Here is a 25,757-nt window from a genome sequence, read left to right on the forward strand (position 1 = left end):
CAACTGCCTTAAGCAGTTTAATAAATACAAACAGTTCCAAGACTGTCGCTCCAGCTTCCATCCTTAACCTGTTTAAAACAAAATCATTTCTTTTAGCAACCCTAATCCAACTTAACGTTATCTTTGGCTAATAGTCTCACAATTCACTCTCTGTGCCTGAATATACTTATTTGCACTGACTGTCTTGAGGCATTCCATCAAAAATCAATACTGCAAGGAGTGTCTATGATAGCGAGGAGTTAAGAAATGCAGAACAGTACAGAGCATAACGTCTGTAAGGGTACCAAGAGCAGAAGTATACTCCAAACAAGTTTTGTGACAAAGCAAAATTCAAATCACTGACACTTGAATTTCGTCTTCACCGTAATCCCGGTAACTATTCCCGTTTTACAGATGGAAAAACCCTGAGACTTCATTTTCCACTCTTTTATTGCTGCAAAAAAAGGAAATTATACACACTGAGAGAAAGAGCAGCTCTGTACAGAACAAAGTACCCAAAGGGTGGCGAGGGTCGGATCCGGCGGGTGGACCCCGGCCCCGCCGCCCCCGCGGCCACCCGGGACCTTTGCGGCCTGTCTGCAGGTCGGCGGGAGCCCGCGTCCCACACCGGGTTAACTGGAGTACCTGGTGGCGAGGCGACTGCAAGGCCGGGGCCCCGGCAAACCTAGCAGGGGACGACGGCCATGGGGCGAAGCCTCCGAGGCTGACTGCGTCCACTGCCCGGGCTGCCCCACACTCGCAAGTCTGCAGAGCGGCGCCGGAACTCGAAGGGGACGCCGGAGAACCAGGGGTCTGAGGCCCCGCGAGCCGGCGCGCTGGGGGCGTGGCGTGGGCGGGGTCACCATCCGGGGGCGGGGCCCGCGGCGCGCGAGGCGGGGGCAGGTGGAGCCCGGGCGAGGCCAGCCCCGGCGTAGGAAGGGCGGGGAGCGCGTCTGGGCGCCGCGGTCGCGTGACGCGTTTTCAAATCTTTAACCGCCGCGGCCTCGACGTCGGAGCTACACAGCCCCTTCCTGCTCCGGGCTCCGCGCCGGAACCGGCCTCGAAACTCGGCCAGCGGACGCGGCCCAGCGCCGAGGCCCGGTTCGGCGGGCCCTGGGAGCTTTGTGTTCGCAGCCGGCCCATGCGGCCCCCGCTGCGGACCCAGCATGTAGGTGCCTGGTGGCTGCCATGAACCTGGAGACCATGAGGATCCACAGCAAAGCACCTCTCCCCGGTATGGAGCCCCTCCCCCGCCGCCGTCCCTTTAATCGTTTCCTGCCCCGCCGGTTCCACGGCGGATTCTAGAGAGTCTTCCTGCGTGGGGGAGTCTCTCGCTGCTTTTGCTTCTCTGTGGGTTCTCGGCGCCCGGGAGGCGTTCGCTGTTGGGCTCTGTGAGGGGCCGACGCTGGCTGGGCCGCTCGTGCTCTCCCCGCCTCGGCGGCGAGCGATCCCGCATTCCCGGGGCTGCAAGCTTCAGACAATGCGCGGGTCCCCGACGGCCACGCCGCCCCACGGAGGAGGCGCCCACTCCCATTTGTAATTGTTAGTTTTCGTCACTCCTGCGGGAGTCGGAGAAGTGTGGTGTGTGTGTGTGTGTGTGTTGCAACCTCAGACAAAAGCATACTTCAACCTCAGTACTTCATATAAAAATAATGTGTTATAAGGAAAATTCCTGAGAGATGTATGTGTGTCTGTTAACTAAGTACGAAAGTGCAGGTTGTGTTCGAAAAGTTTAAAGAAGTTGTTTCAGTCTCCTTTAGTTTCAAACTCTGAAAACCAAAATATGAGCATCCATTAACCCTTGAGAATTAGGTTGTTTATTCCAGATAAGTGTGCGTGGGTGCCTCGGTAAATAAGCTTTTAAAATTTTGAAACACTTGTATTGAGGTTTTTTTTTTTTTTAAACACCCGTGTTGGGTTTTCACAGAATTGCTAATAACCCATCCTGAGAAAGTAAGTTTTCCAGAACGGCTTTGTAGAGTTCCCTGCCTTCAAACATGGAACAGGAGTAAATAATAACTGTTTCCTGCTCATTCAGCTTTTGTTCCTCAATATAGAATTTGTGGAAACCATATAGGGCAGTTTGCCTTCATCCTAAGTGGCAATATTTGGGAAAAAATTAGATTCTAACGACTTACTTTGTTATGACTAACAATGTTTCCTTTCTACAATAAAGCTGTTGGATATTTTTTAAACAGTTAATGTTGAATTTTTTTAAGCAGTTAAATGCATAAATGTCTGCATAAAACGTTGCCTGATTCTTTTTTAATCACAGGTGGCATCCAAGACAAAAATGAAAAGAATAGACCATCCTCAAAATCCCTGAAAACTGATAATAGACTGGAAAAATCCAAATATAAGCCGCTGTGGGGAAAAATATTTTACCTTGACTTGCCTTCTATCACCATCTGTGAGAAACTACAAAAAGATATAAAGGAACTCGGAGGGGTAAGTGAGAAAGGCACACCCGCCGGAAGTTGAGAAAAGTAATGCTGGCGCTCAGTAATAGCAACTGACCAAGGAGTTTCATTTTAGACATTGCAGCCATTTATCAATAGCAGCCTTTTGTTTGTTATTAGTGGGTCATTTGGGGGCTGGGAGTGTAACCCAGTGCTCTAGCACCTGCCAACATGTGCAAGACATTCAGTGTTCAAGTCCCAGCATCAGAGGATAAAAAAATGTTTAAGCCTTTTGTAGCCTGATAAAATGTTCATGTTTCTGTGATTTGTGGTTTGGTATAAAAGAATGAGACTCCTCTAGCCTTGTGAACTGGCTTTCTTTCGAAATAGCAGAAGCTATTTGACTGATTGCTAAGGGGAGCTGTTATGTCTTAAAATAATTCTTTAACGATATAAGTAAAATCAATCATATATATGACATACAATTTACTAGTGTATATGATTGTGTGTGTGTGTGTGTACGTGTACGTGTACATATGTGCCAGGAGAGAAGTACTAGGTCAATAGGTGCATGTCATGGAGGGATCAATTTTAGAGTAATAGTTAAAATGCCTCTCCTGTTGTATCCATTACTTACATGATTAGAAAATTTAGGCAAAACTCTATAAAGACTTCTTAGGTGTAATGTTAATATTTCCTAAATTCTAGCAAATGTGGTTATTATGATTTTTACTGTTTCAAAGGTTTCTGCTGGACTGAAAGCTAGCATTTGTGAACATTTGGTTCCCAGACTGGAAATTCACAAGGCTTATTTCACAGATTTCTTAGAGTTACTAATTAATGTGAAATTTTACTTACCTGCCCTTGAAATTTGTCTATCTTTCTTTGGGTGGCAGTTGATAGGATTTCACTTTGAATATGAAAAGCACGTGGATTTCATTTTTCCTTTGTCAGATACATTCATGTATATGTTGTATTCAGCCAGTCACCCCATTATCCCTCCCACTCTTGCCCACTCTCTTCTGCATAACTAAGCTTGTCTCCACCCCTGAGCAGCCTGCTTTTCTGCTACCCATTTTGTTGACTTACTGCCTACATTTATGGAAACATTTATCATAATGACCTGTATGGCTGCACTTATAAGGGGCATGGTTGATAAACCTGACACTATCAGGTATTGCCTATCAAGGGTGTGTGAGTGTTCTCAGGACAGTAAAAGTACAGACACCTATCAAGGGTGTGTGAGTGTTCTCAGGACAGTAAAAGTACAGACACCTCTGTTTTAGAAATGAAGTGCTACCTGCCAAGCTTCTGACATGATACGCCACCATCATTTTAATATCAGTGATAGATTTCTCAAATACATTGAGCAACTTGGTAACGTTAGATTACTGTGTTTAGATTTCTATCTCTCACTGCAGGTGCTTCAGAAGATGTTGCATCTCTAAGTCTGGCCTGGGAAACTTATAAAAGGGATCAGTGTTGGTACTGCGACAGGAGTGACTTCCACTGCCCCTTTCTCCACACCATCCTCACAACACTTCTAAGATACTTTCAAGAAACAAATTTTCATTTACTTCTACCACAGATAGTTAGTTGTTAAGGAACACTTTGATTTTGTATATGTCAAATTTTACCCTCTAATGGTTTCAAGTGTCTCAGTGCATATATTAAAAGCATAAGTTCTATAATAATGTGGCCAGGCAAGTTACCATGATGACAAAAGTGATTTCCCCCCTAAGGTGAGCTCCCTAGATGTTCTGATCTCTAGGATTTCCTCAAATGCAAAAAAAACCTTCTGCTGCATAATTTGTGGTATTATATCTGCACTCTCCCCTTCAGGGAAAAAAGTGCTGGGCCAGTGCTTGCAGGTACCAAAACCATGGCAAAAGAGAGCTGACTTCCACAGCAGGCTGCTTTTCTTGTTGGAAAAAAGTACCTAGTTCTAATCTTTGCTGTATAATTCTATGATATCAATTCAGCCCCTAGGTCCTGGTTTCCTTATCACATTTAAAGGAACCCAGCTTTATCAAATAGTCATTTAATTCCTCCAATGTTTAGTTTTATTTAATCTTTCTATCCTTTTTTATTATTTACTTGTGCTGTGGATCTCTCCCATGGTGTCATTGCTTAATTGACCACAAATATTTGTTTTCTATGAGTCTTAATGGAACTGTGCTAAAAACTTCATTGCAGTGTTAAGTAAAATAGCTAACTGGAAGCCACTGAAGAAGGACAGAGCCAGGCTTGCAGGGCATGCTTACAATCGCAGGGCTTGAGGATTCTGAATTCAGGTTCATGCTGGCTTGGGCTGCTCAGGAGAAGGTTAGGCCCATTTCTTAACAGTGTGTCCAGACTGAAGCAGCTGGGGAAAGCAAATATAAGGGTGGTGTTTCCTGCTCTACTTGGTGAGTGGGGCCTGAAAGGGAGGTGGACTAAAGTCTCATACAGTAGCAGCGTTATTCAGAGTGTCAGGCTTATAATCTGAGGGTTAAGAATCATGCGAGTAAGATGCTCAATCACAAAGACAAGGTGCACATGCCAAAAGCATGCTGTTCTATAGAAGCAGGTGAATAACAGGTGAAGTAAACTCTGTCCTATCAACTGTGCCTGGGAGGGGCACAAAAACACATTCCAAGAACAATTCTGTGTTTTGAAAAAACTGAGATCACAAGACTCATCTTGTTTCTTGGAGTTTTCTTACAAGCACTGAGAATTCTCACCAGTCTCCAGTTTTTGACTATGTTCCAACAGGGTAATAATACCTTGTTATATCATGATCTCAAGGACAAACAAGTATACATTTTGTCTTTGCCCATTAAAAAGCCATAGAGGCAACAATTTTCAATAAATTGAAAACCATGGCAGAACTACAATTGACCGTTCTGAGTATGGTTTGCAGAGCATACTGTTGTGCTTTGTTAGGCTCAGAAGTGAATCCTGTGTTTATCTTTCCTGAAGCTCTAATCTATATAGAAATGACGTAGTGTTGTGTGAAAAATCTTCCTGGGGAAACAACACTGTTGGGATAATTGTTCACCCATGACAGAGCAAAGTATGGATACCACTAAAATGAGCTATTTTATATATAGTTAGTTATCTGCTTTTTTTGTTTTGTAATAAGATCATTCTACCAGCCTGTTTCAGGAAAGCTGGTAGATACTACATGCCAAAGAATGAATTTGAAAATTTACCTTAATCACATATAAAAATTAACTCAAAGTGGAGCCAAGATAAAAATGTAAGAGGCTTCCAATAATTAGAAAATATTGAAAGAACACTGACTTGGCAGTGACTTCAGTAGTACTAAAATCATATCTAATCATTGGCAGCAAATTAAAAAGAATCCATAAGTTCAACTTAGTGAAAATTAACAACTTTTCTATCTCCCAGGACATTAATTGGTAAAGAATATTTCCAAATCATTCATGTTCACTCTGTTGATAGAGTGCTTGCTAGGCCTATATGAAGCTCTGGGTTCAGTCCCAGCCATTGCAAAAAACATTGTTGCAGACCAGTATTCGGGAGGTAAAGGCAGGAAGCTCAAAAGGTCATCCTTAGGTCCAGGCCAACCTAGGCTTATTTCCAAAGAAAAATTGTATATACTATATCTAATAAGTGTATTATATACAGAGTATGTGAAGACCATAATCCATTTCAACTCCCTCAACACTAGGTAAGAGAGGAAGAAGGTTAGAGTGGAAAGTGGGCATTGACCTGTATGTAGGCCTGCAGATTAGAGTCATCGGGTTCCTAAGGACCAGTCCCATCTTCATTGTCAGAATGTCCAGCAGTCCAGCAAACCAGCAATTGCAAGTACAGTGAACCAGCAGCAGCGAGGGGAACAGCAACAGAGGCCTGCTCAGAGTTCTCACATTTATACCCTTTACAGGGTCCCCAGAATTTAACTATGTAACTGGCAAAAATCACGTCCTGCTAGAACAAGAGACAAATCATAGCTAACTGCAGTGGCCAAACTGAAGCAACCTGCATCCCACACCTGGGATTAAACATATTTGTATAACATAATTGGGTTTTTAAGGAGACCAGAATTTTTACTACATTGGTAATTCATGGGGGTCACCTAAGACTATCAGAAAACACAGATACTTACAATTCATAGCAGTAGCAAAACTAGTTATGAAGCAGTAACAAAAATAATTTTGTTAGGGTCATCACAACTTGAGGAAATTGTATTATAGGATTGCAGCATTTGGAAGGTTGAGAACCACTGCCCTAGATGACAGACTGTTGCCTGGAAATAGAGCTGAAATACCCTTTCCTCAACTTGTTTTTGGTCAGTGCTTTAGCATAGCAACAGAAAGCAAATTCTGACAAGGAGGTGCCACTCCATGATCAGATGTTTTAGACCGAATAGATGTGAGAATGCTAGCATAGCACTCGCATTTATTTCTCTGCTCCCTGACTGCAGATACACTGGCTCAGCCTCAGAACTATGGGCTCAATAATGCAGCATGAAAAGCACCAATTTGTAAGATTAGATTATATGAAATTGTCTGTAAAGAGCTTTGGAGATTTTTATTATAAATACTTTGTTTTCTTCTAGCGAGTTGAAGAGTTTCTCAGCAAAGATATCAGTTATCTTGTTTCAAATAAAAAGGAAGCAAAGTATGCACAGACACTGGGCCGAGTTTCTCCTGTTCCAAGTCCAGACTCTGCGTACACTGCGGAGACCACCTCTCCTCATCCCAGCCATGACGGAAGTTCCTTTAAGTCTCAGGACAGAGTAAGTGTGTCCTATGTGCTTTGAGACTAGGGGAGAGTGGATCTCAGGGTTTTCCTCTTTTTTAAGACAAGCTCTCACTGTGTAGCCCTCTCAGGCTGGTCTTGAACTCCCTCAGAATCTTATTCCTCCTGCCCTAGTGTCTCCTGGGTCCTGGGTTACAGACATTTGCCCAGACACCTGACTCTGGGCTTTCAGTAAGCAGGGCTACAGTGTATAGATGGAATGGTTAAAAAGCCAAAGGCCTGTAGCTTTCTCGCCTAACCTTTCTTTCTTTTTGAAAGGTGATTAGTTTTCCTTAGTAATACAGTAGAAAAGTTGTACCCTGATTCCTAAAGCATGCACTTGCACTTTAGACAGGTAGCTTTTGTTTTGTTTTGTTTTTAAGAATAATTTACAACTAAAGTTAATAGCCAGCCATTCTTTTGAAGAAAAAATAGAAACTTTATCAAAGTAGATAAACTGACCATCTGCAATGTACTGACTGACTGTGCTCTGCCTGTAAGTTAGGCGTGTTTTTACATATCCAGAAGTTGGTGGGGAAAAACAAAATAATGTTTTGTGACAAGTAGAAAATATTTGTGTAAATATTGTATAAATGTTAGGGTTGCTTGCATGCTTTAGAAGAATTTAGTCTTTGTGACAAAGAATATGTAGTCTACAAGGCCTACGATAGTATGCTGTTTGTCCCCTTTCTTAAAAATAAGTTATGATACATGTTTAAAATTTTTCTGGCAATACATTTCTATCAAGTTGGGAGACAAAAGAAAGGACAAACTGATATAAATACTTAGAAAAGAGAGTAAGAGAAAATGCTTAATGTATCTAAATTGTTACACTAAGATATAATTAAATTGGCATTTGAAGTATAGCCACATGAAAAGCACTTTGAATGCAGAGATAGCAGGGAGTATGAGGGGCTGGGTCAGGCTTGTTCAGTAGTGCTGTTTGCTGAGAAGGAAATATACTACCAACAAGCTCTCAGAGGTTCATAGCCTTTCAACCACTTTTCATGCTGTCCTACTTTAAAAGGGAAATGCTTTATAAAAATAGTGTATGAAGTTTATTTTACTTAAATCTTCATTTAATACAAAGCAAGCCAGGCCTATTAGCCCAGCTCCTTAGGAATGTGAGGCGAGGATTTTAAGTTCAAGAGCAGCCAGGCAAACTTAATTGAGACCAAATCTAATGTTAAGGTTTTAGAAGCAGTGGGGATAGAGCTCAGTTGTACAGTGTTTGCTAGAATGTACTAGCAAAAGGAAAGAGAATATAATCTAAAATGTTAACCTGAAAAGTATAGATTTTTTTTCCTTGTTTTTTGAGACAGATTCTTGTGTGATTGAGGCTGGCCTCAAGTTTGCTATACAGCTTGACTTTAAAATGTCAGTGGGTGCCAGCTATTTTAATTTACTAAAGAACTGATCCTCTTTGGTCTTATGCAGTTTTTCTTTGTTTTTGTTTTGTTTTGTTTGTTTGTTTGTGTTTCTTTGTGCTCGGTATGGTTGTTGATGCTTTCTGTACTAGAAAAAAGAGGGATTTTTTTTTTTTTGGATTAGGCATATTCTTTATTTACACTTCAAATGTTGTCCCCTTTCCTGGTTCCTCCCTCCCCTAAAATCCCATAAGCCATCTCCCCTTCCCCAATCAACCTACCCCCGCTTCCCTGTCCTGGTATTCCTCTACACTAGGGCATCAAGTCTGTCCAGGACCAAGGGCCTCTGCCCCATTTGGTGTCCCAACAAGATCATCCTCTGCTGCCGATGTGTCTGGAGCAATGGGTAACTCCAAGTGTACTCTGGTTGATGGTTTTGTCCCTGGGAGCTTTGAGAGTATCATTGTTGTTCCTCCTCTGATGCTGCAGACCCCTTCAGCTCCTTGGGTCCATTCTTTTTCTCATCCATTGGGGACTCTGTACTCAGTTCAGTGGCTGGCTGAGAGTGTCCCCCTCTGTATTTGTCATTCACTAGGAGAGTCTCCCAGGTGATAGCTATATCTGGCTCCGATCAGCCAGCACTTGTGAGCACCCACTATAGTGTCTGGATTTGGTAACTGTATATAGGATGCATCCCTGGGTGGAGTAGTCTCTGGATGGTTTTTCCTTCAGCCTCTGCTCAAACTTTTGTCTTTCTATCTCCTTCTGTCGGTATTTTTTTCCCTATTTCTACAAAGGATTCAAGGATCCATACTTTGTTCTTCCTCCTTCTTGGGCATCGTTTGATATGTGAATTGTGTGTTGGGTATTCCAAGCTTCTCGACTAATAACCACTTATCAGTGATTGCATTCCATGTGTGTTCTTTTGTGATTGGGTTACCTCACTTAGGATGATATTTTCCAGTTCCAAACTTGCCTAAGAATTTCATGAATTCATTGTTTTTAATAGCTGAGTAGTACTCCATTGTGTAAATATACCACATTTTCTGTATCCCTTCCTCTGTTGAAGGATATCTGGGTTCTTTCCAGCTTCTGGATGTTATAAATAGGGCTGCTATGAACATAGTGGAGCATGTGTCCTTATTACATACTTGGGAATCCTCTGGGTATATGCCCAGGAAAAAAAATTTAATCTGTCTTGTCAAGAGAATAATAATGAAGTCACTTTTGACCATAAATTTACTATGTTCATAGCTATTGAGACTATATAAACAAAATGTATCACTTTTAAGGGTTTCTCTTTTCTAATGAAGTACTATAATTCTTTTCTTGGTCTTATAGGCGTGTTTGAGCCGAGGAAAATTGCTAGCTGAAAAAGCTGTCAAGGATCATGTAAGTAGGAATTTGAAATTCACAGCATGTGGATTTCAGTTGGGACAGTGTGGTCTAACATGTGAGGTCCTTAACTCTTCATAAGCCAGGCATAGCAGCACACACCTGTCAGCAGCTCTGGGGAGGGAGAGGGCCAGAAGTTCAAGGCCATCCTCAGCTTCATAAGGAGTTCTAAGCCAGCCAGAGCTGGCAACCCTATCATGCAGGCACAGGGAGCAAAGAAAACATGCAGTGCATATTTTGCTTCTTTATTGTCTTGTTTTCTGAGACAGATTCTCATGTAATTCAGGCTGACTTTAAATTTGCTGTATTACTTACTTCCAGCACTTGGAAAAAATACAGCTGTACCTGTATTATATATGGTAGTATTTATAATACTTATAATACTACCATATTTAATAACACTACCATATATAATACAGGTACAGCTACATTTTATTAAAATTTAACTGTGGGCTGGCTGATGACTCAGTGGGTGAGCTGCTTGCTGCTGAAACTAGTGACCTTAGCTTAGGACCTGGTACGCAAATGGTTCTCTGATGTCCAAGTGTGCACTGTGCTATGTGTGTACAAACACACATACACACAGACAAGCATACATGTAGAATAAGTAAATGTAAGAAGAAATACTCAACTTGGGGGTGGTAGTAAAGCTGACAAAATGTCTGTCATGAAAGCAATAGAACTTAAATTTGGATGTCCAAAAGCCAGGCCTGGCAAGAGGTGCCTCTGATTCTAGCATTGACATTTTTGGGGAAGGTTAGGGTGGGACACATGGGTCTCTGAAGCTAATTGGCCAGTCAGCCTAGCTAAATCAGTGACATTCAGGTTCAGCAAGTGACCTTGTCTAAAACAATTTAAAGTGGAAAACAGTTGAAGAAAGACATTTGGCATTGACCTGAGGGCTCTGCATCACACAGACATGTACACACCACACACACACAAAATTATAATTGAAAGTTGAAAATATTCTGGAGATAACTCTTTAATTTTTATTGAAAAAAAGCTTAAGTTACAGTGTGTCTCATTCTATCAGAAGTAGAAGCTACTTCTTCCTGGAGGAACACCCCCATCTTGTGGGCATCCTAAACATTACTGGAAACTCGAAGGTTGTCTTAGAATATACATTTAATTGTTAGACCAGGCATAACTAGCATGCTTTTATTCCCAACGCTTGAGAGGCAGGTGGATTTCTGACTTCCAGGCCAGCCAGGGCTACTGAGTGAGACCTTGTCTCAAACAAAACATAGGGATATATTAATTGGGAATGAATTAAGAATGCCAGTATATAAAACAAGGTCCTCATTTCTATTGTAATTCATTAGGGACATTATGTATATTCTCTTCAGTGGCATTAAGATTTAAATAAGATTTAAGATGTAAAGTTTTTAGACAAACTTGCATTTTGTTTTACAGGACTTTATTCCTGCTAATAGTATATTATCAAATGCCTTATCATGGGGAGTAAAGATTCTTCATATTGATGGTAAGATGATCGTTTGAAATATTTGTTGTACATGCCTATGTTTGTCCTATAGTTCTTAACGTTATATAGTATAAATTTTGGTGGAAGGGGCTATCTCCGGTGGTAACCCTTTCTATAAGGTTACTGCCATTTGACATTGCAGTTTAACTCCAAAGGTAAAATTGCTAACCTTCAGTTCTTCTTTCAATAAAGACATCCGATACTACATTGAACAGAAGAAGAAAGCATTGAGTGCACTCAAGAAACCAAGTACTTCTGGGAAGGATGTGGTATGTGGTTCTTTTTTAAACTTTTCTTGAAAGTGGTAGCTTGTTTTTTGTTTTTGTTGTTTAGGTGTTTGTTTTTTGTTTTTAATTTCTATAAGCAAATCTCCCATAAGTAAAGAAGTACTTTTTGAGGCTTTTAAACAGACTTTTGAATTGTGTGTCATTTGACTTAAAGCTTATATTCATAAAGTAAAAATTGTTTCTGGGTTTTTTTTTTTTTCATCCTTTTTTGTTGCTGCTGTATTTTAAGAGATATATTGTTTATTCTGTAGAAAAACACTAAGATTAATCTATCATGTAAGAAAATCTAAATGTGTTTGCTATTGGCTTCGTGCTGTTGTTGCCCTATTGTTCTCGGTTCTTTGGAGTCTACAGTCTCTTCTATTCACTCTAACCTTCCTCTCTTACCTAGTGTTAGAGGGTTGGAATGAATTAGGGTAGGAGATATAACAACATAATAAACCAACACCCCAAATGTGCCTGCGGATTAGGGTCATCGAGTTCTTAGGGACCAATCCCATCTTCATTGTCAGACTGTCCAGCTCTACCACTGACTTAAGAGAGTCTAGCAAACCAGCAATGGCAAACCCAGTGAACCAGCAGCAGTGAGGGGAACAGCAACACAGGGCTCTCTACAGAGTCACTCTTTGTCTCTTGCACCCCTGTCTAAACTTCTGTTTAGTCCGTACACTCCATCTTCTCATTGTTTTGCAGATCTCCATTCCTATATTTCTCGCTCACTTTTAACTGACAAGGTATGAAACTCCTAAGCAGTCAGCAGATCCTTTGATGTCTTTTAAAGCCAGCTGCCTTGGTTGATTTCCCTGCTGTTGACCGTTCCTGCTTTCTCTTACTGCTTTGCTGGTTTGCTTTTACTACATACAATCCTTAAACAACTTGGATACAAAGAAAAGAAAGTTCTGTACTCTGGTACATAAAAAGAGATGGAGACAAAGAAAGTAGTTTGGAAATTTGGTAATTTTATGTAGTAAAATAAGTGGCTGTACTTTCCACATCTCCCGTACCACCAGGTTCCCTGAGGTTTTCCTTTTTGTTTTTCCCCTCTTCCAGTTGCAAATGGTTGTTACTTGGTATCTTTGAGTGTGCTAGCACCTCACTCTGTCATTTCATTCTGGTATTGAGTCCACCCAGTAAATTTTGTATTGAGTGCCATATGCTACAATTTCTGTTTAATGGGCGCGTGCGCACGCGCACACACACACACAAAATCTTTTATGTATCAGGTAATTTTTGGCTACATACAAGAAATTGTCAATGTTGTATAGATTCCTTATCGATTACAACTGTTAGACAAACTGATTTTGTTGGTGCTGTTGCTGCTTTTGTTTTGCTCTTGAGACAGGGTCTCACCAAGGTAACTCTAGCTGTCTTGGAATTCACTATATAGAGCAGGCTGGCCTCAAACTTACAGAGATCCACCTTCTGCTTCCTAAGTGCTGAGATTAAAGATGTGCACCACTGGGCCTGGCATTACTGTTGAGTTAACAGATTCAGCTATCCAGTTTGTATTCAAATATAAATTCTGTCTTAATTTTATGGCTACTGCGCTGTTTTATGGCTTGCATGCAGTGCTGAGGTTGTCTTATCCACATACTATGTAGGTTTGTCTGAGATTTGGGCAGTGATTTAAGTCTTAGTTGCACTTCCAAAGCCCTTTCTAGGCTTGTGATTTGGATCTATCGTAGCATGGGCAATGTTGAGTTCACATAAGAAATTGCCAATATTGAGTAGATTCCTTATCTATTGCAATAGTTAACACATATAGTTGGCACGTGTGTAGATTTCTACAGGGAATTAATGATGCCCATCTCCAGCTTGCCCCTTAAATCCTCTTCTCAGGGATCTCTGCCCTAGCTCCTCTAGTAAGTAAGTGGGGATCTCTCATACAACCCACACTGCTGCCCAGACTACATTTTGTAATGCACAGGACAACTGGAAAAAAAGAAAAAATACAGAGATTTCTTTTGTGCTACTGGAGCCTCTTTCATTATTTCTCTAGTAAAAAAGATGAAGTTAGTTTAATTTTTGAGGCATTTACACCGACAGTTTCATTACCAAAGGTCCTAAGTGTGACATACTCAACACTGAAGTCTGCTTCCTCTTTAGAATGTGTACCTACCTACCTAGTTGCTCCTTCCGTCTTCTTGGGCATCATTTGATGTGTAGATTATCTTTTGGGTATTCCAGTTTTCTAGGTTAATATCCACTTATCAGTGAGTGCATACCATGAGTGTTCTTTTGAGACTGGGTTACCTCACTTAGTATGATGTTCTCCAGCTCCATCCACTTGTCTAAGAATTTCATGAATTCATTGTTTCTAATGGCTGAATAGTACTCCATTGTGTATATATACCACATTTTCTGTGTCCATTCCTCTGTTGTGGGACATTTGGGTTCTTTCCAGCTTCTGGCTATTATAAATAGGGCTGCTATGAACATAGTGGAGCATGTATCCTTATTACATGCTGGGGAATCCTCTGGGCATATGCCCAGGAGTGGTATAGCAGGGTCCTCCTGAAGTATCATTCCCAGTTTTCTGAGGAACCGCCAGACTGATTTCCAGAGTGGTTGCACCAGCTTGTAACCCCACCAGCAGTGGGATTGTTGTCCCCATCCTCTCCAGCACCTGTTTTCTCCTGAGGTCCCATTTGTCAATTCTTGATCATAGAGCATAAGCTATTGGTGTTCTGTTGAGGAACTTTTCCCCTGTGCCCATGTCCTCAAGGGTCTTCCCCAGTTTCTTTTCTATTAGTTTCAGTGTGTCTGACTTTATGTGGAGGTGCTTGATCCACTTGGAGTTGAGCTTAGTACAAGGAGATAAGAATGAATCAATTCGCATTCTCCTGCATGCTGACCTCCAGTTGAACCAGCACCATTTGTTGAAAAGACTATCTTTTTTCCACTGGATGGTTTTAGCTCCCTTGTCAAAGATCAAGTGACCATAATTCTGTGGGTTCATTTCTGGAACTTCAATTCTATTCCATTGATCTACTTGCCTGTCACTGTACCAATACCATGCAGTTTTTTTTAACACAAATGCTCTGTAGTGTTGCTTGAGGTCAGGGATACTGATTTCCCCAGAAGTTCTATTACTGTTGAGAATAGTTTTAGCTATCCTGGGTTTTTTGTTATTCCAGATGAATTTGAAAATTGCTCATTCTAAGTCTGTGAAGTTGAGTTGGGATTTTAATGGGGATTAAATTGAATCTGTAGATTGCTTTTGGCAAGATGACCATTTTTACTATATTAATCCTGCCAATCCAAGAGCATGGAAGATTTTTCCGTCTTCTGAGGTCTTCTTTGATTTCTTTATTCAAAGACTTGAAGTTCCTGTCATACAGATCTTTCACTTGTGTGGTTAGAGTCACACCAAGATACTTCATATTGTTTGTGGCTATTGTGAAGGGTGTCATTTCCCTAATTTCTTTCTCAGCCTGTTTATCCTTTGAGTATAGGAAGGCTACTGAATTGCTTGAGTTTATATCCAGCCACTTTGCTGAAGTTGTTTATCAACTGTAGGAGTTCTCTGGTGGAGTTTTTTGGGTTGTTTAAGTATACTATCATATCATCTGCAATAGTACTTGAAGTTCTAGCCAGAACCATTAGACAACAAAAGGAGGTCAAAGGGATACAAATTGGAAAGGCAGAAGACCAGTGTCTTCTTTACAAAATTTTTAACATGGGGAAGGGTAGCATAAGTGTCATCAGACTGGTATAGAGGTCCATGTTCTAAAGATTACTAAGAATTTAGTAATTTAGTGCCATTCAGTTATTTGATTGAATTGATTTTAAGAAGCAAGATTTTACCCTCTACAGTAGCTACTCTTCTTTGATAAAGTATTTTTCCTATATACTCTTTCTCTTGAAGATACTGTGCAGTTTTTTCTGTGTTTTTAAACTCAATATTTTTACTGTATTTGTTTTCTTTTTTAAAGGGGAAAAAAGCTGGTACTGGAATACAAAAGACAAGAAGTAAGTATTTCTGTACAGTGTTTCTTTTACAAACAAAATGAATATGAAGAATAAAGCTTGGCTTTTGTAATTCAGTGGTAGAGCACTTGCCACAAATACACAGTGCCCTAGGCTTCATCTCTAGTACACCCAAGTGTGTGTGTGTCTGTGTGTCTATGTGTGTGAGAGAGAGAGAGTATATATATACTTAGAAAGATTTTCTAAGGTAAAGTAAGTCGTTCTTTAAATGATTTATTCAGAAATTCTTAGTAATCTTTAGAACATGGACCTCTATACCAGTCTGATGACACTTATGCTACCCTTCCCCATGTTAAAAATTTTGTAAAGATGTCTTTTGTGTGTGGGAGGGGTTGTGTGTACATTAGTACAGATGTTCAAACAAGCTAAAAGAGGATGTTGTGTCCCTTGGAGCTGAAGTTAGAGCAGGTGTTAGTCGCACCCGACGTCCGTGCTAGGAACTGGCCTCCTGGGTCCTCCATAATCATTCTGTGATCTTCAGTGCTGAGCTCCAGCTCCACCCCTAAAATTAATATGTTCAAAAACGGTTTGTAAACTCATTATAGTCCCAGAAGAAACAATTATTCAAATCCATTTACTGGGATGAACATAAAGAATACTATGAGGTAGCTTTACAGTGTGAAAATATCTGCGCCATTCAGCTCAAGAATCTCACATGGTTGGAGTGAATGCACAGGTCTGCAATCCCGGACTGCAGAGGCCACGGCGGGATGGAGGAGGAGAAACTACTGCCCAGCCTGGGCCACGGCAGAGGGTTCTGTCTTACAAAATCCTAAACAAATCCCCAGCATGACAGATACAGGGGAGTAATGGCAGAAGAGATCTTACCTGAGGCCTACACACCTTTCAACTCTCTGGTTCTAAAGGATTTCTAGATGTTTTACCCACAATATAATCTTTACTGATTTGCAACTGTCTAATGGTATTCTCTTCTTAAGCAGGGAGACTCAAGAAGCCTTTTTTAAAGGTTGAAGATGTGAACCGGTAAGTGTCAGAGTCCAGTGTGTTAGAAACTGATTTGGGATTATAAAGAAACCTCATTAGACTTATTTTCATTTTTATGTTCACTTCCTTTATATGACTGTGATGAGCCTAGAACAGTAATTCCTTTGTGTTCAAGGACTGAAGTTCGTTTCATTCTATTGTAGATTTAAAATTCAGAGTATCTGCTTTAGACTAATCATAGAATCATATCATATTTTAGTATTTTAAATAATCACCCTGGCTGCATTCAATATCATGAGTTTGAACAATTACTAACAATTCTCCCCATAATTATGGGGAAAATGATAGATACTACTTGGAAATAGCTACTTGGAACTGTTTTAAAAAGAATGACATTGAGACATGCTACAAATGGATCAGTGCTCAGGACTTGATCCTAAGTGAAGTGTGAACTGTATTCTTCTGTGTACATAAAGCCTTCAGAATGTGGGTGTTAAGGGCTGGAGGGAAATAGAGCGATCTAGGGTTTTTACTTTTGCAAGGTAAGCACTATGAGATGGGGCAGTGCTTTCACAAGTTAATGTTTAGTGTGACTACACTGTACAGTTTCAGATAATATCTAGAGCAGTGCTCAACCTGTTGTGGGGCAGCCCTAGGGGATTGAACAACTCTTTCACAGAGGTTCCTAAGACCATTGGAAAACACTACAGTATGATTCATAACAGTTGAAAAATTATAATTATGAAGTATCAACAAAAGTAATTTTATGCCTGGGCATGGTCACCACAACAGGAACTGTATTAAAGGGTCCCAGCATCAGGAAGGTTGAGAACCGCTACTCTAGAAGCTGGGATAGTAATTCCAAAACTTAATGCTTAATGTGACTAAACTGTATAGTTTTAAGTAGTTGCCATGGTAGGTGTGGTGGGACAGATCTGGGAGGAGGTGAGAGATGGGACAGTGATCAGAATATTCTATGTAAAATTATTTTCAATTTTTTTAAAAAAGTAATTTTTAAATGTTAAAACAATAGGCTTTTACAAATTGGATCTTTGAAAGGAAGATTACCCCTACCAAGTCTCTTGTTTATTTCAGATTTGAGGTGAATTACAGAACTTAAATAGAAGGCTTTGAAACCTTTTTTCATCCTAGAGAAGCTCTCATATTTGTTCTTATTCATTTAGGTCTTATAGGCCATTTTACCTTCAGCTCCCCAGTATGCCATGTATAAACTACTTTCTTCAGAAGCCCTGCAGTCCATTTGATATAGAGAAGTCATCCAACATCCAGAAGCAAGCTCAAACTAAACTCAGGTTGGTGTGAAACTTGATTTTTAGAAAGAATGCTTTTTAGACTTTGGTTTTTTTTCCTTCATAAACATGAGGGGTAGTGTATTTTGTGTTGTGGTATGTGTGTGTGTGTGTGTGTGTGTGTGTGTGCACGCGCGCGCTTCTTTTCTCTGTGTATATTTTAGTGCCTCCATGATACACTTAGTGTGAATAAAAGTACACTATTTAGACATTTTAGATGGGAGTGGGGCTCAGATACTAAAACCTGCTTCTCTTGACCATTTGACATGCTCTTCAAAGCATTTACTATATTTTGTTTTACATTTCTTGAAATGCAGTTAAAAGTATTTGCTGTTACAAGTGGCAGATTCTACATGTGTTAGTTTAAGGCAATAAAATTTTAAAATTATTCATTAGAAGTTAATTTTGTTACTATGTATTTCTATCACTAGAATTAATACGGATGGCGACAAATGTGGAACCCCAGTTCAACTCCAGTTGAAGGAAAAGAGAAAAAAAGGATATTGTGAATGTTGCTTACAGAAATATGAAGATCTCGAAACTGTAAATGTGATTTTCCATTTGGGATTGTTGTTTCTAAAACTCTAAATACTGTTTTTATGTTTAAGTCCTATTTTACCATTCCAATTATTGTTTGCAACGTGATAGTCACAAATATATTCTTCAGTGGAAACAGCTCTGGTTTGTTTTATGGTGGGGATGGAACACACCTCTGCACTTTCTAGGCAAGTACATCACAATTGCTGCATTTTTAACCTGAAACACTTGAAATTTTAGGAACCCAAGGAGGGAAATCAACATTGAGAAAATAATTTTATTCATTTAATAAATATTTAATAAATAGTCATTTAATAAATTTAATAAATAAATATTAAATAAATATAATAAATTAATAAATAAAATGCTTAGGATATAACTGCAACATAAAAAAATAACAAAATATATGTAGGCAGTATTAGATCAGTGCAAGGAGAAACAAAACAGGAATGGAGGTGTTGCTATCTGTTTAGACTTGGCAAAGAGATACTGGGGTGATGTTTAAGTAGAACTACAGAAAGGTTAGAGGCCAGGCGTATTGATTCCAACTGAAATCAGCAAGGGTGATACCTGAACTGGTAGATAGAATCAGGGTAGAGGATGATAGCCCATACCAAGCAGGAATAGGAGTTCTTAGGGCATGCTCAGGTTGTTGAAACACTCTAAAGATGAGATTGAAGGGATTTATATGGTTTTGGATTAAGAGATAGTAGGTAAATGAAAAGTTCCTATATTTTGGTCTGAGTAATTGAAAAAGAAAAGTCTTGTAAGAGCTTATCAAATAAAAGAAGTTTTAAAGATGGGGAAGGTCTGTTGGAGCCTGGAAGCTCCTTACACATAAGAACTTTGGAATCACTGGTGGTCTTGTCTGTGTGCCCTTAGAGTTTGGTGCACAGCAAGTGCATGTTAATCTTAGCAGTTACTGTTTTCATTTCTTAACTTTTAGATAGGTAGGCAAATGCAGTGGTGCCCAACTTATGACCTCTCTGCTTTCAATCTCAGCAAGCTCAGGCCGGATGAATGTTGATGAATGCATGAGCTCAACTATCACTTGAAGTATTAATATTTACCAGGGGCTTTGATTTATTTTGTTTACTTCATGTAATAAAGAAGGACATACAGTTGGTTTAAAATTGCATTGAATCAGAAGCTAAAGTATTTCCGATTTTTCCCTTTTCCTTCTAATTGTTTTGAAATTAAAGTTATTGATTGATTCTGAAATTTACTTGCCATTGCAAGGACAGAATAATAGAATGTTTGCCTTCTTTATCTTTGAGTTCCTAATGTGTTCAGGAAATGTAAGAACGGTAGGAAAGTTGTCCATTGATCATCATGAGGAAGATAAATTTGTGAAAGTTGATTTGAGAATGAAAGTTAAGATCATGACTTTAAGGTTTTTTTGTTTGTTTGTTTGTTTTTAATTTAAACTGAAACAGAGTTGGGTAGGTTACTCTTGAAGGGTTCTTGGGTTCGAGAGCAATTTGAGCTATATAATGAGATCTTATCTTGAAAAGACAAACCATTGTTTTATAACCTTGGGCTTCATAATAATTCATTTCTATCCATGCCAAGAGACTTCAATAGGAAATATTTTTGAGGACTTTGTAGATGACTCAGTCGATGACATGCTTATAAAGGAGATAAGGTTGATCTCCAGGACCCACATTCTTGTTCCTGGTGCAGGCAGACACAGACAGGCTCAGACTGGCTTGCTGCTCTGCTGGCCTCCTTACCTGACTGAAGTTCCAGGTGTCCAGCACCTGAGGAAGGAGTGGTAGGCGAGGTTGTCTTTGGCCTACACACACATACACAAATAGTTTTAAGCATTGTAGGTAAAGTAGTCATTCCCTATATTTTATACCTTGTGTAGAAAATAGGAAATAACTTTATATATTTGAAGGGGGGTGGGTTACTTTGTTACTTTTAAAAATAAATGAGAAAAAAAACTATGCAAATATAAACATCATACACCAAAATTAACTAGGCTTTGTCTGCACAACCTAGTGAAATCCTATACAGTTAAATTAGGTATTTGGAATGGAAATTGTGGAGGTTCATATTAAATTTTACACTTTCGGTATCAAATATATTTTAGGTACTATCTATGGACTTAGAATGCATAATTTTAAGCAAGGTCACATAATCTCAGAAAAAAAAAAGAAACCTGCATGTTCTTTCCATATGTGGAATTTAACCATTGCTATACGTATGCAGATAAACATGAATAAAGTATAACATACAGAAAAGAGAACAAGAAAATCTAAAAGTAAGGGCACAAGGAAGAACTGGTGCAGGTGGCGGGCCTGAGTTATTTATAAGCAGGATATAAAGCTATCGCTGTCTAGTTGTAGCATGGACAATGGTGAGTAGGGCTTCAGGCCTGCAGCTCAGCGCTAAGGCACAGGCTTGGCACATGTAGACCCCAAAGTAGAAGTCAGTGAGAGTGCTCGACTTCCTGTGTTAGAGATGGCACGGACCGCTGAGACATAGATCAATACCAAGTAATAAAAACAGCCAAGTGCAACTATAGACATTTGGTGTTTGACTTCATGATTTCTTTTCTTCCCAGAATATAAATGAAGTCAAGCTGATCTTTAAAAATGTGAAACCTATTTTAGATGTTTTGTTTTTGTTGTTTTTCTGAGGGGTTCCCTGCGTAGCTCTGGCTTCCATGGAACTCGCTCTGTAGATCAGGCTGGCTTCGAACAGATTCATCTGCCTCTGCCTCCCCAAAGCTGGGGTTTAAAGGTGTGGTGTGTGCCCCCATACCCAGCTCTAGGCTCTGTTCCTAGATCTAGTAGATCTGGTAGATAACCTGATCTACTGACAAAACAGCTGTTTCCTGTAATTTTATGCTATATTTGGCAGGGTCTCGCTATGTACTCTTGGCTGGCCACGAACTCATTATGTCGACAGGCAGGCCTCCAATTCACAGAGACCTACCTGCCACTGCTTCCTGAGTCCTAGGGGTAACGATGTGCCCTCCCACACCCATACTCTTAGATGGGTATAAAAACACTCCGCTTCCCTCTGTTAAAACCTGTAGGTAATGAGCAAACGAGTTAGCTCATACTTGGGTGTTTTCTTCAGTTGTCTTGTTGTAAAGTATATATTTTGTAGCGTTTATCAAAGGTGTTGGCTTTTAAGGTTTATTTTTTTACCTTTTACATAAGTGTGTGTGTGTGTGTGTGTGTGTGTGTGTGTGAGTATGTGACACATGAGTGGCGTCTAGAAGAAGCCATCAAATTACCAGGAGCTGTAATTACAGGTGAACATGCACTGCCAGACTTCAGTGCCTATAGCAACTGAGACAACTTTCTAGCCCCTTAGTTTTAAAACTCTAGACACTTGTATCTTTTAAATTTTTGTATATTAAGTTAAAGGACTTTACTTAGTTCTGTAAGCCCTATCTTAGTAATTAATGCAATAGTAGATGAAATATGTTTTATAAAGTATTGTTACTGAATGTTAAAGGTAGTTCTTAGCTTTTTATCTGACTTGAGAGTCTTTTTAAAAACATTTTTTAACTTAAAATATAAATACATCATTTCCCCCTTACCCACCCACCCCAAAGAGTGCCTCTTACCGTCTCTCAAATTCAAGGGCTCTTTTTAGAAATATGTTCATATGTGTGTGTGTATATATAAGTATGTGTATATGTGTGTGTGTGTATTAGTATGTGTATATGTGTGTGTGTATCCTTACATATGTATTTGTTTACATGCATGCATATATACAAATACACACGTACAAACTCTTCAGTTCATAAAATGTTACTTGTGTGTATATGTTATCAGGCTGGCCACTTTTTATTTGGTTAGCCAATTGGTATGCTTCTCCCTGAAGAAGACCCTTCCACCCTCAATATTCCTTAGTTGCCTTTAGTTTTGTCTAGAGTTGGGAGCCCATGAGGTTTCTACCTTCCATCTTAGATGTCTTTTGATGGTGTCCTTATTCAGCTCTTGTTTAGAGAGCTATCTTTCAGACTTTGTGTTTTCTCTGTCACGTCTAAGAGATGCAGTCTCACAGCAGACTCAGTGTCCTCTGGCTCTTACACTCTTTGATTTCTTCTGCCATGATGGTTCCTGGGCCTTGGGTGCAGGAATTGTAGATGTTACTCACTGGGGCTGGGTACCACACGATCTCACTTGGTCTCTGCACTGTCAGTCTATGGGTTGTTTTGTTTTTTATCTCCATCTATTGCAAAGAGAAGTGAGCATAAAATATACACTTCTGTGGGGATAAAGACAAATCTTTACAGTGGACTCAGTAATTATGCCTGGTTAGCAAGGTGGCAGCAATCATCCCTGCTGCCTGCACTCACTGTCTACACCAGGTCGGCCTGAAGCTTGAAGCAGTCATCCCACCTTTGCCTCCCAGGTGCAGTGAACTCACGAGCCTCAGGGCCTTGCTCAATGTAGTTTTTACTGTGTTTGCTTACAATTATTGAATTTAATTTTAAGATGCTTTTTTGTTGTTTTGTTTTAGCACCTTCTGAGTGAGAAACACAGGAACTTTGCACAGAGTAACCAGTATCAAGTTGTTGACGATATTGTATCTAAGTTAGTTTTTGATTTTGTGGAATATGAAAGAGACACACCTAAAAAGAAAAGGTAATTTGCCAAGGTTCTACTTAGATTATTAAGCTATTTTATGGCACTCAAATTTAATCTAAAGTTTGTCTGCTCTTGGAAGGCGTACACAATTTTTTTTTCTACTTGACATAAATGTGGTTTAGAACTAACACCTTCGTCCCTTCTTTTCCCTGCCACCAAAGGGACTTTGGAAGAGAGCTCACAATGTTTTCTATTGAGATCAGTATAGAGTCGATGTTTTAGGTTTTGTAAATTGGAAGAGCTCACTGCCCTCTGGTCAGCTTTGTACTGAACAGTGAGCATGACCATTCTGCAGCAGAGCATGACTTAAGGACGTAAAGTGAAAGGCACATAGCACCAGCAGGCACATTGCCAGCGTTTGCTGTCCAACCGTGGCGCTTCGCACTACTCAGTCTAAAGTGTTGATTAGGAATGCTGTGACATGGATATCCTGCAGGGTTGATAATCGGGCTATCTGTTTTGTCCTAGTCTTGAGGCATAAAGAATAGAGACGGGATAGCGAAGCACAGCTTCTGAAAGCGAGGGGGATGCTTTGGGTTTGGACCCTGGATCTCTGGAGAACTCTTAGTGTGCATCATGGCTGACTTACTAATGTGGCCATGTGGGGCTCCTGCAGGGACTTAACTTTCTGAAAGTTTCAGGAAGAACCTGAACATGAAGTTTTTTATCTAGTTATTCCCTAATCATTTTATCAGTACAGTTTTTTACTTCTTGTCAGTCTCCAGTTGGACTATGGTACATTTTTGAATACCCATTTGTTGAAAAGAACTCTAGTCCCTATTTTGGTTTTGCTTTGCTTTTTACAGATCATACCTAAGGCCTCACCAATGAGGCACAAAGGGAATCTTTTGTATTGCTTAAACACTATAAGTAAAGGAAACTGTTCTGGTTGGAAAGAAAGGTGAATTGTGTATTGCTCACTGTTTCTTGTGATATATAATGCAAAGTGTAATTGGTAATCTGATAACTTGTCATACATTTGCATAATTTAGGATTGTTCAAGAGATTAGCCTCCTAAGGATTCTAAGATTCTACATGAAGAAGATGTTGGGGTCAAATATTTGTTTGAAATTGAAAGGTTACTTTGTTACCTTTACATGTGCAAATATTTAGTACATTTTGGTATGAAACGGTTTAAAAGAAAAATATGTTTCTGCTTTTGGTTTCTAGTGAGTACTTTCTGAAACAAAATATTAAAGCACTGGTATTTTTTAAAGATGACATCAAAATCAGGGTGGGATACAGATACTGTCATCTCTCATTGGTTTATATAATTCATGTTATTTTGTTTTTTCATAATTAGTTCAAAGGGTATTGGATATCTCAGGGAGGGAGAGGAATGTGAATGGGGAGGTGGTACTCTAGAGTTTTCAGCTGTATGTGGGTGATTTTTATGTTTTACTTTAAAAACATCTAAAGTAAATATTAAGGTTTCTGTGTTAGGGTTATCCTAAGTCTGTTTCCTAAATAGCTCATACATAGTTTTATTCATTTCTAACTTCTGATTTTTTCTTCTTTACAAAGAATAAGATACAGTGTTGGATCCCTTTCTTCTGTTTCTGCAAATATCCTGAAAAACACTGAACCGAAGGAGAAGCTACTGTTGGAGCCCAGTTTCCAGAAGGATGCGGGAGAAAGCAATGGGCAGCTGCTCGGGCAGAATTCTCAGTGTGAAGAAACCCAGAAACCTGAAGAGAAGCTTGTGTTTGCTTCAGAGCCCGCAAGCCATTCTTCAGCTGAATGGAAAGGGTGTGATGGGAAACCAGTGAGCATGCTAACTGCAAGTGAGCCTAACCTAAAGCAGGATTGTGCACGGCTACCTCTGCGTGAGAACGCACTGGAAGGCATGCGCAGTGGTTCTGAACACAAAGTAACTGCAGACAGACATGATGGAGAACAGAGAGTAGGCGCCACTCCAAGTGGGCCGCAGTCGTGTGGACGAGGGTCTCATCTCCGTGCAGAAAGTAGTCTACCCCAGCCAAAACTACCCGCAGGCAGCACACGGTTGTCAGCAAAAGATCTGCAAGAAAAGGACCGTGTTGTGCTACGTCATGATTCTGACCTCCTGGCATTAAATGCATCAAAAGAGCGTCTAACAGTGAAGGCGAGAACTCCACCATGTAGTCCTCCGGAGCCTCATGTGTGTGACACTGAGACTATGGAGAGTGTGCCTTGTGGTAAGATCCAGCAGAAAGTGAGAGCATTATTAGGGCAAAAGAAAGCAAATGTAGAACCGGTGGAACCAGGTGCTGAATTGGATAGTAAGAGCACCGAGTATCTTCCTACACCTGAAGACCGAACTTGTGGCTCACCAGTACAGTCTCTACTGGACCTTTTTCAGACAAGCGGGGAGAAATCAGAATTTTTGGGTTTCACAAGCTACACTGATAACAGTGAAATATGTGATGTTGTAGATATTTGGGAGGAAGAAAATTCAAGTAACCTGCTGCCAACATTTTTTTCTTCCCCTTCAACTTCTGCCTTTATTGGATTTTAGTATTTAATGTACTTTTCTGAAGTGGCAGCTATATTCCTAAAGTTTTTATAAATTCATATATAATTAGGATTTGGGGGGGTTGTTTTTGCTAACTTTGTTTATGGAACCGTCTATAAATATGAATTAAGACGATGTTTGTAATTTTTTACAGGATTGAGTAGCTGTTACAAATTATACAATAAAATCTTGTGACTTATTTTATA

General features: G+C 39.9%; 2 protein-coding genes across 3 annotated transcripts in view; one reads left to right on the forward strand and one right to left on the reverse strand.

Annotated features, from left to right (window-relative positions):
- Positions 1-823, reverse strand: part of Slc25a40 (solute carrier family 25 member 40) — a 31,865-nt gene extending 31,042 nt beyond the window's left edge. Inside the window, exon 1 of the mRNA XM_052173157.1 lies at positions 625-823. The gene's annotated coding sequence lies outside the window, so the exon portion shown is untranslated. The remainder of the gene's footprint in view (positions 1-624) is intronic.
- A 124-nt stretch (positions 824-947) lies between these two features.
- Dbf4 (DBF4 zinc finger) lies at positions 948-25,757 on the forward strand. Of its 2 annotated transcripts, none has more exons than XM_052173156.1 (12): positions 948-1,213; positions 2,255-2,427; positions 6,946-7,125; positions 9,836-9,886; positions 11,303-11,372; positions 11,565-11,641; positions 15,595-15,631; positions 16,591-16,633; positions 17,779-17,907; positions 18,336-18,447; positions 22,930-23,054; positions 24,582-25,757. In XM_052173156.1, the coding sequence occupies exons 1-12, from the start codon at positions 1,168-1,170 to the stop codon at positions 25,552-25,554; spliced, it is 2,016 nt and encodes a 671-aa protein (XP_052029116.1). In that variant the 5' UTR covers positions 948-1,167; the 3' UTR covers positions 25,555-25,757. The 2 variants fall into 2 exon arrangements, with proteins under 2 accessions (XP_052029116.1, XP_052029115.1); XM_052173155.1 differs by having other exon boundaries at positions 949-1,213; positions 16,588-16,633.

The sequence above is a fragment of the Apodemus sylvaticus genome, chromosome 2 (assembly GCF_947179515.1).
Source record: "Apodemus sylvaticus chromosome 2, mApoSyl1.1, whole genome shotgun sequence".
NCBI classification, from domain to species: Eukaryota; Metazoa; Chordata; class Mammalia; order Rodentia; family Muridae; genus Apodemus; species Apodemus sylvaticus.

Bases quoted from the DNA above. Each gene is read 5' to 3' on its own strand.
- Dbf4 (XM_052173155.1), top strand. From the start codon at position 1,168: ATGAACCTGGAGACCATGAGGATCCACAGCAAAGCACCTCTCCCCG. The intron at 7,126-9,835 runs GTAAGTGTGTCC...TTGGTCTTATAG, and splicing joins CCTTTAAGTCTCAGGACAGA to GCGTGTTTGAGCCGAGGAAA. The intron at 17,908-18,335 runs GTTGGTGTGAAA...TTCTATCACTAG, and splicing joins CAAGCTCAAACTAAACTCAG to AATTAATACGGATGGCGACA.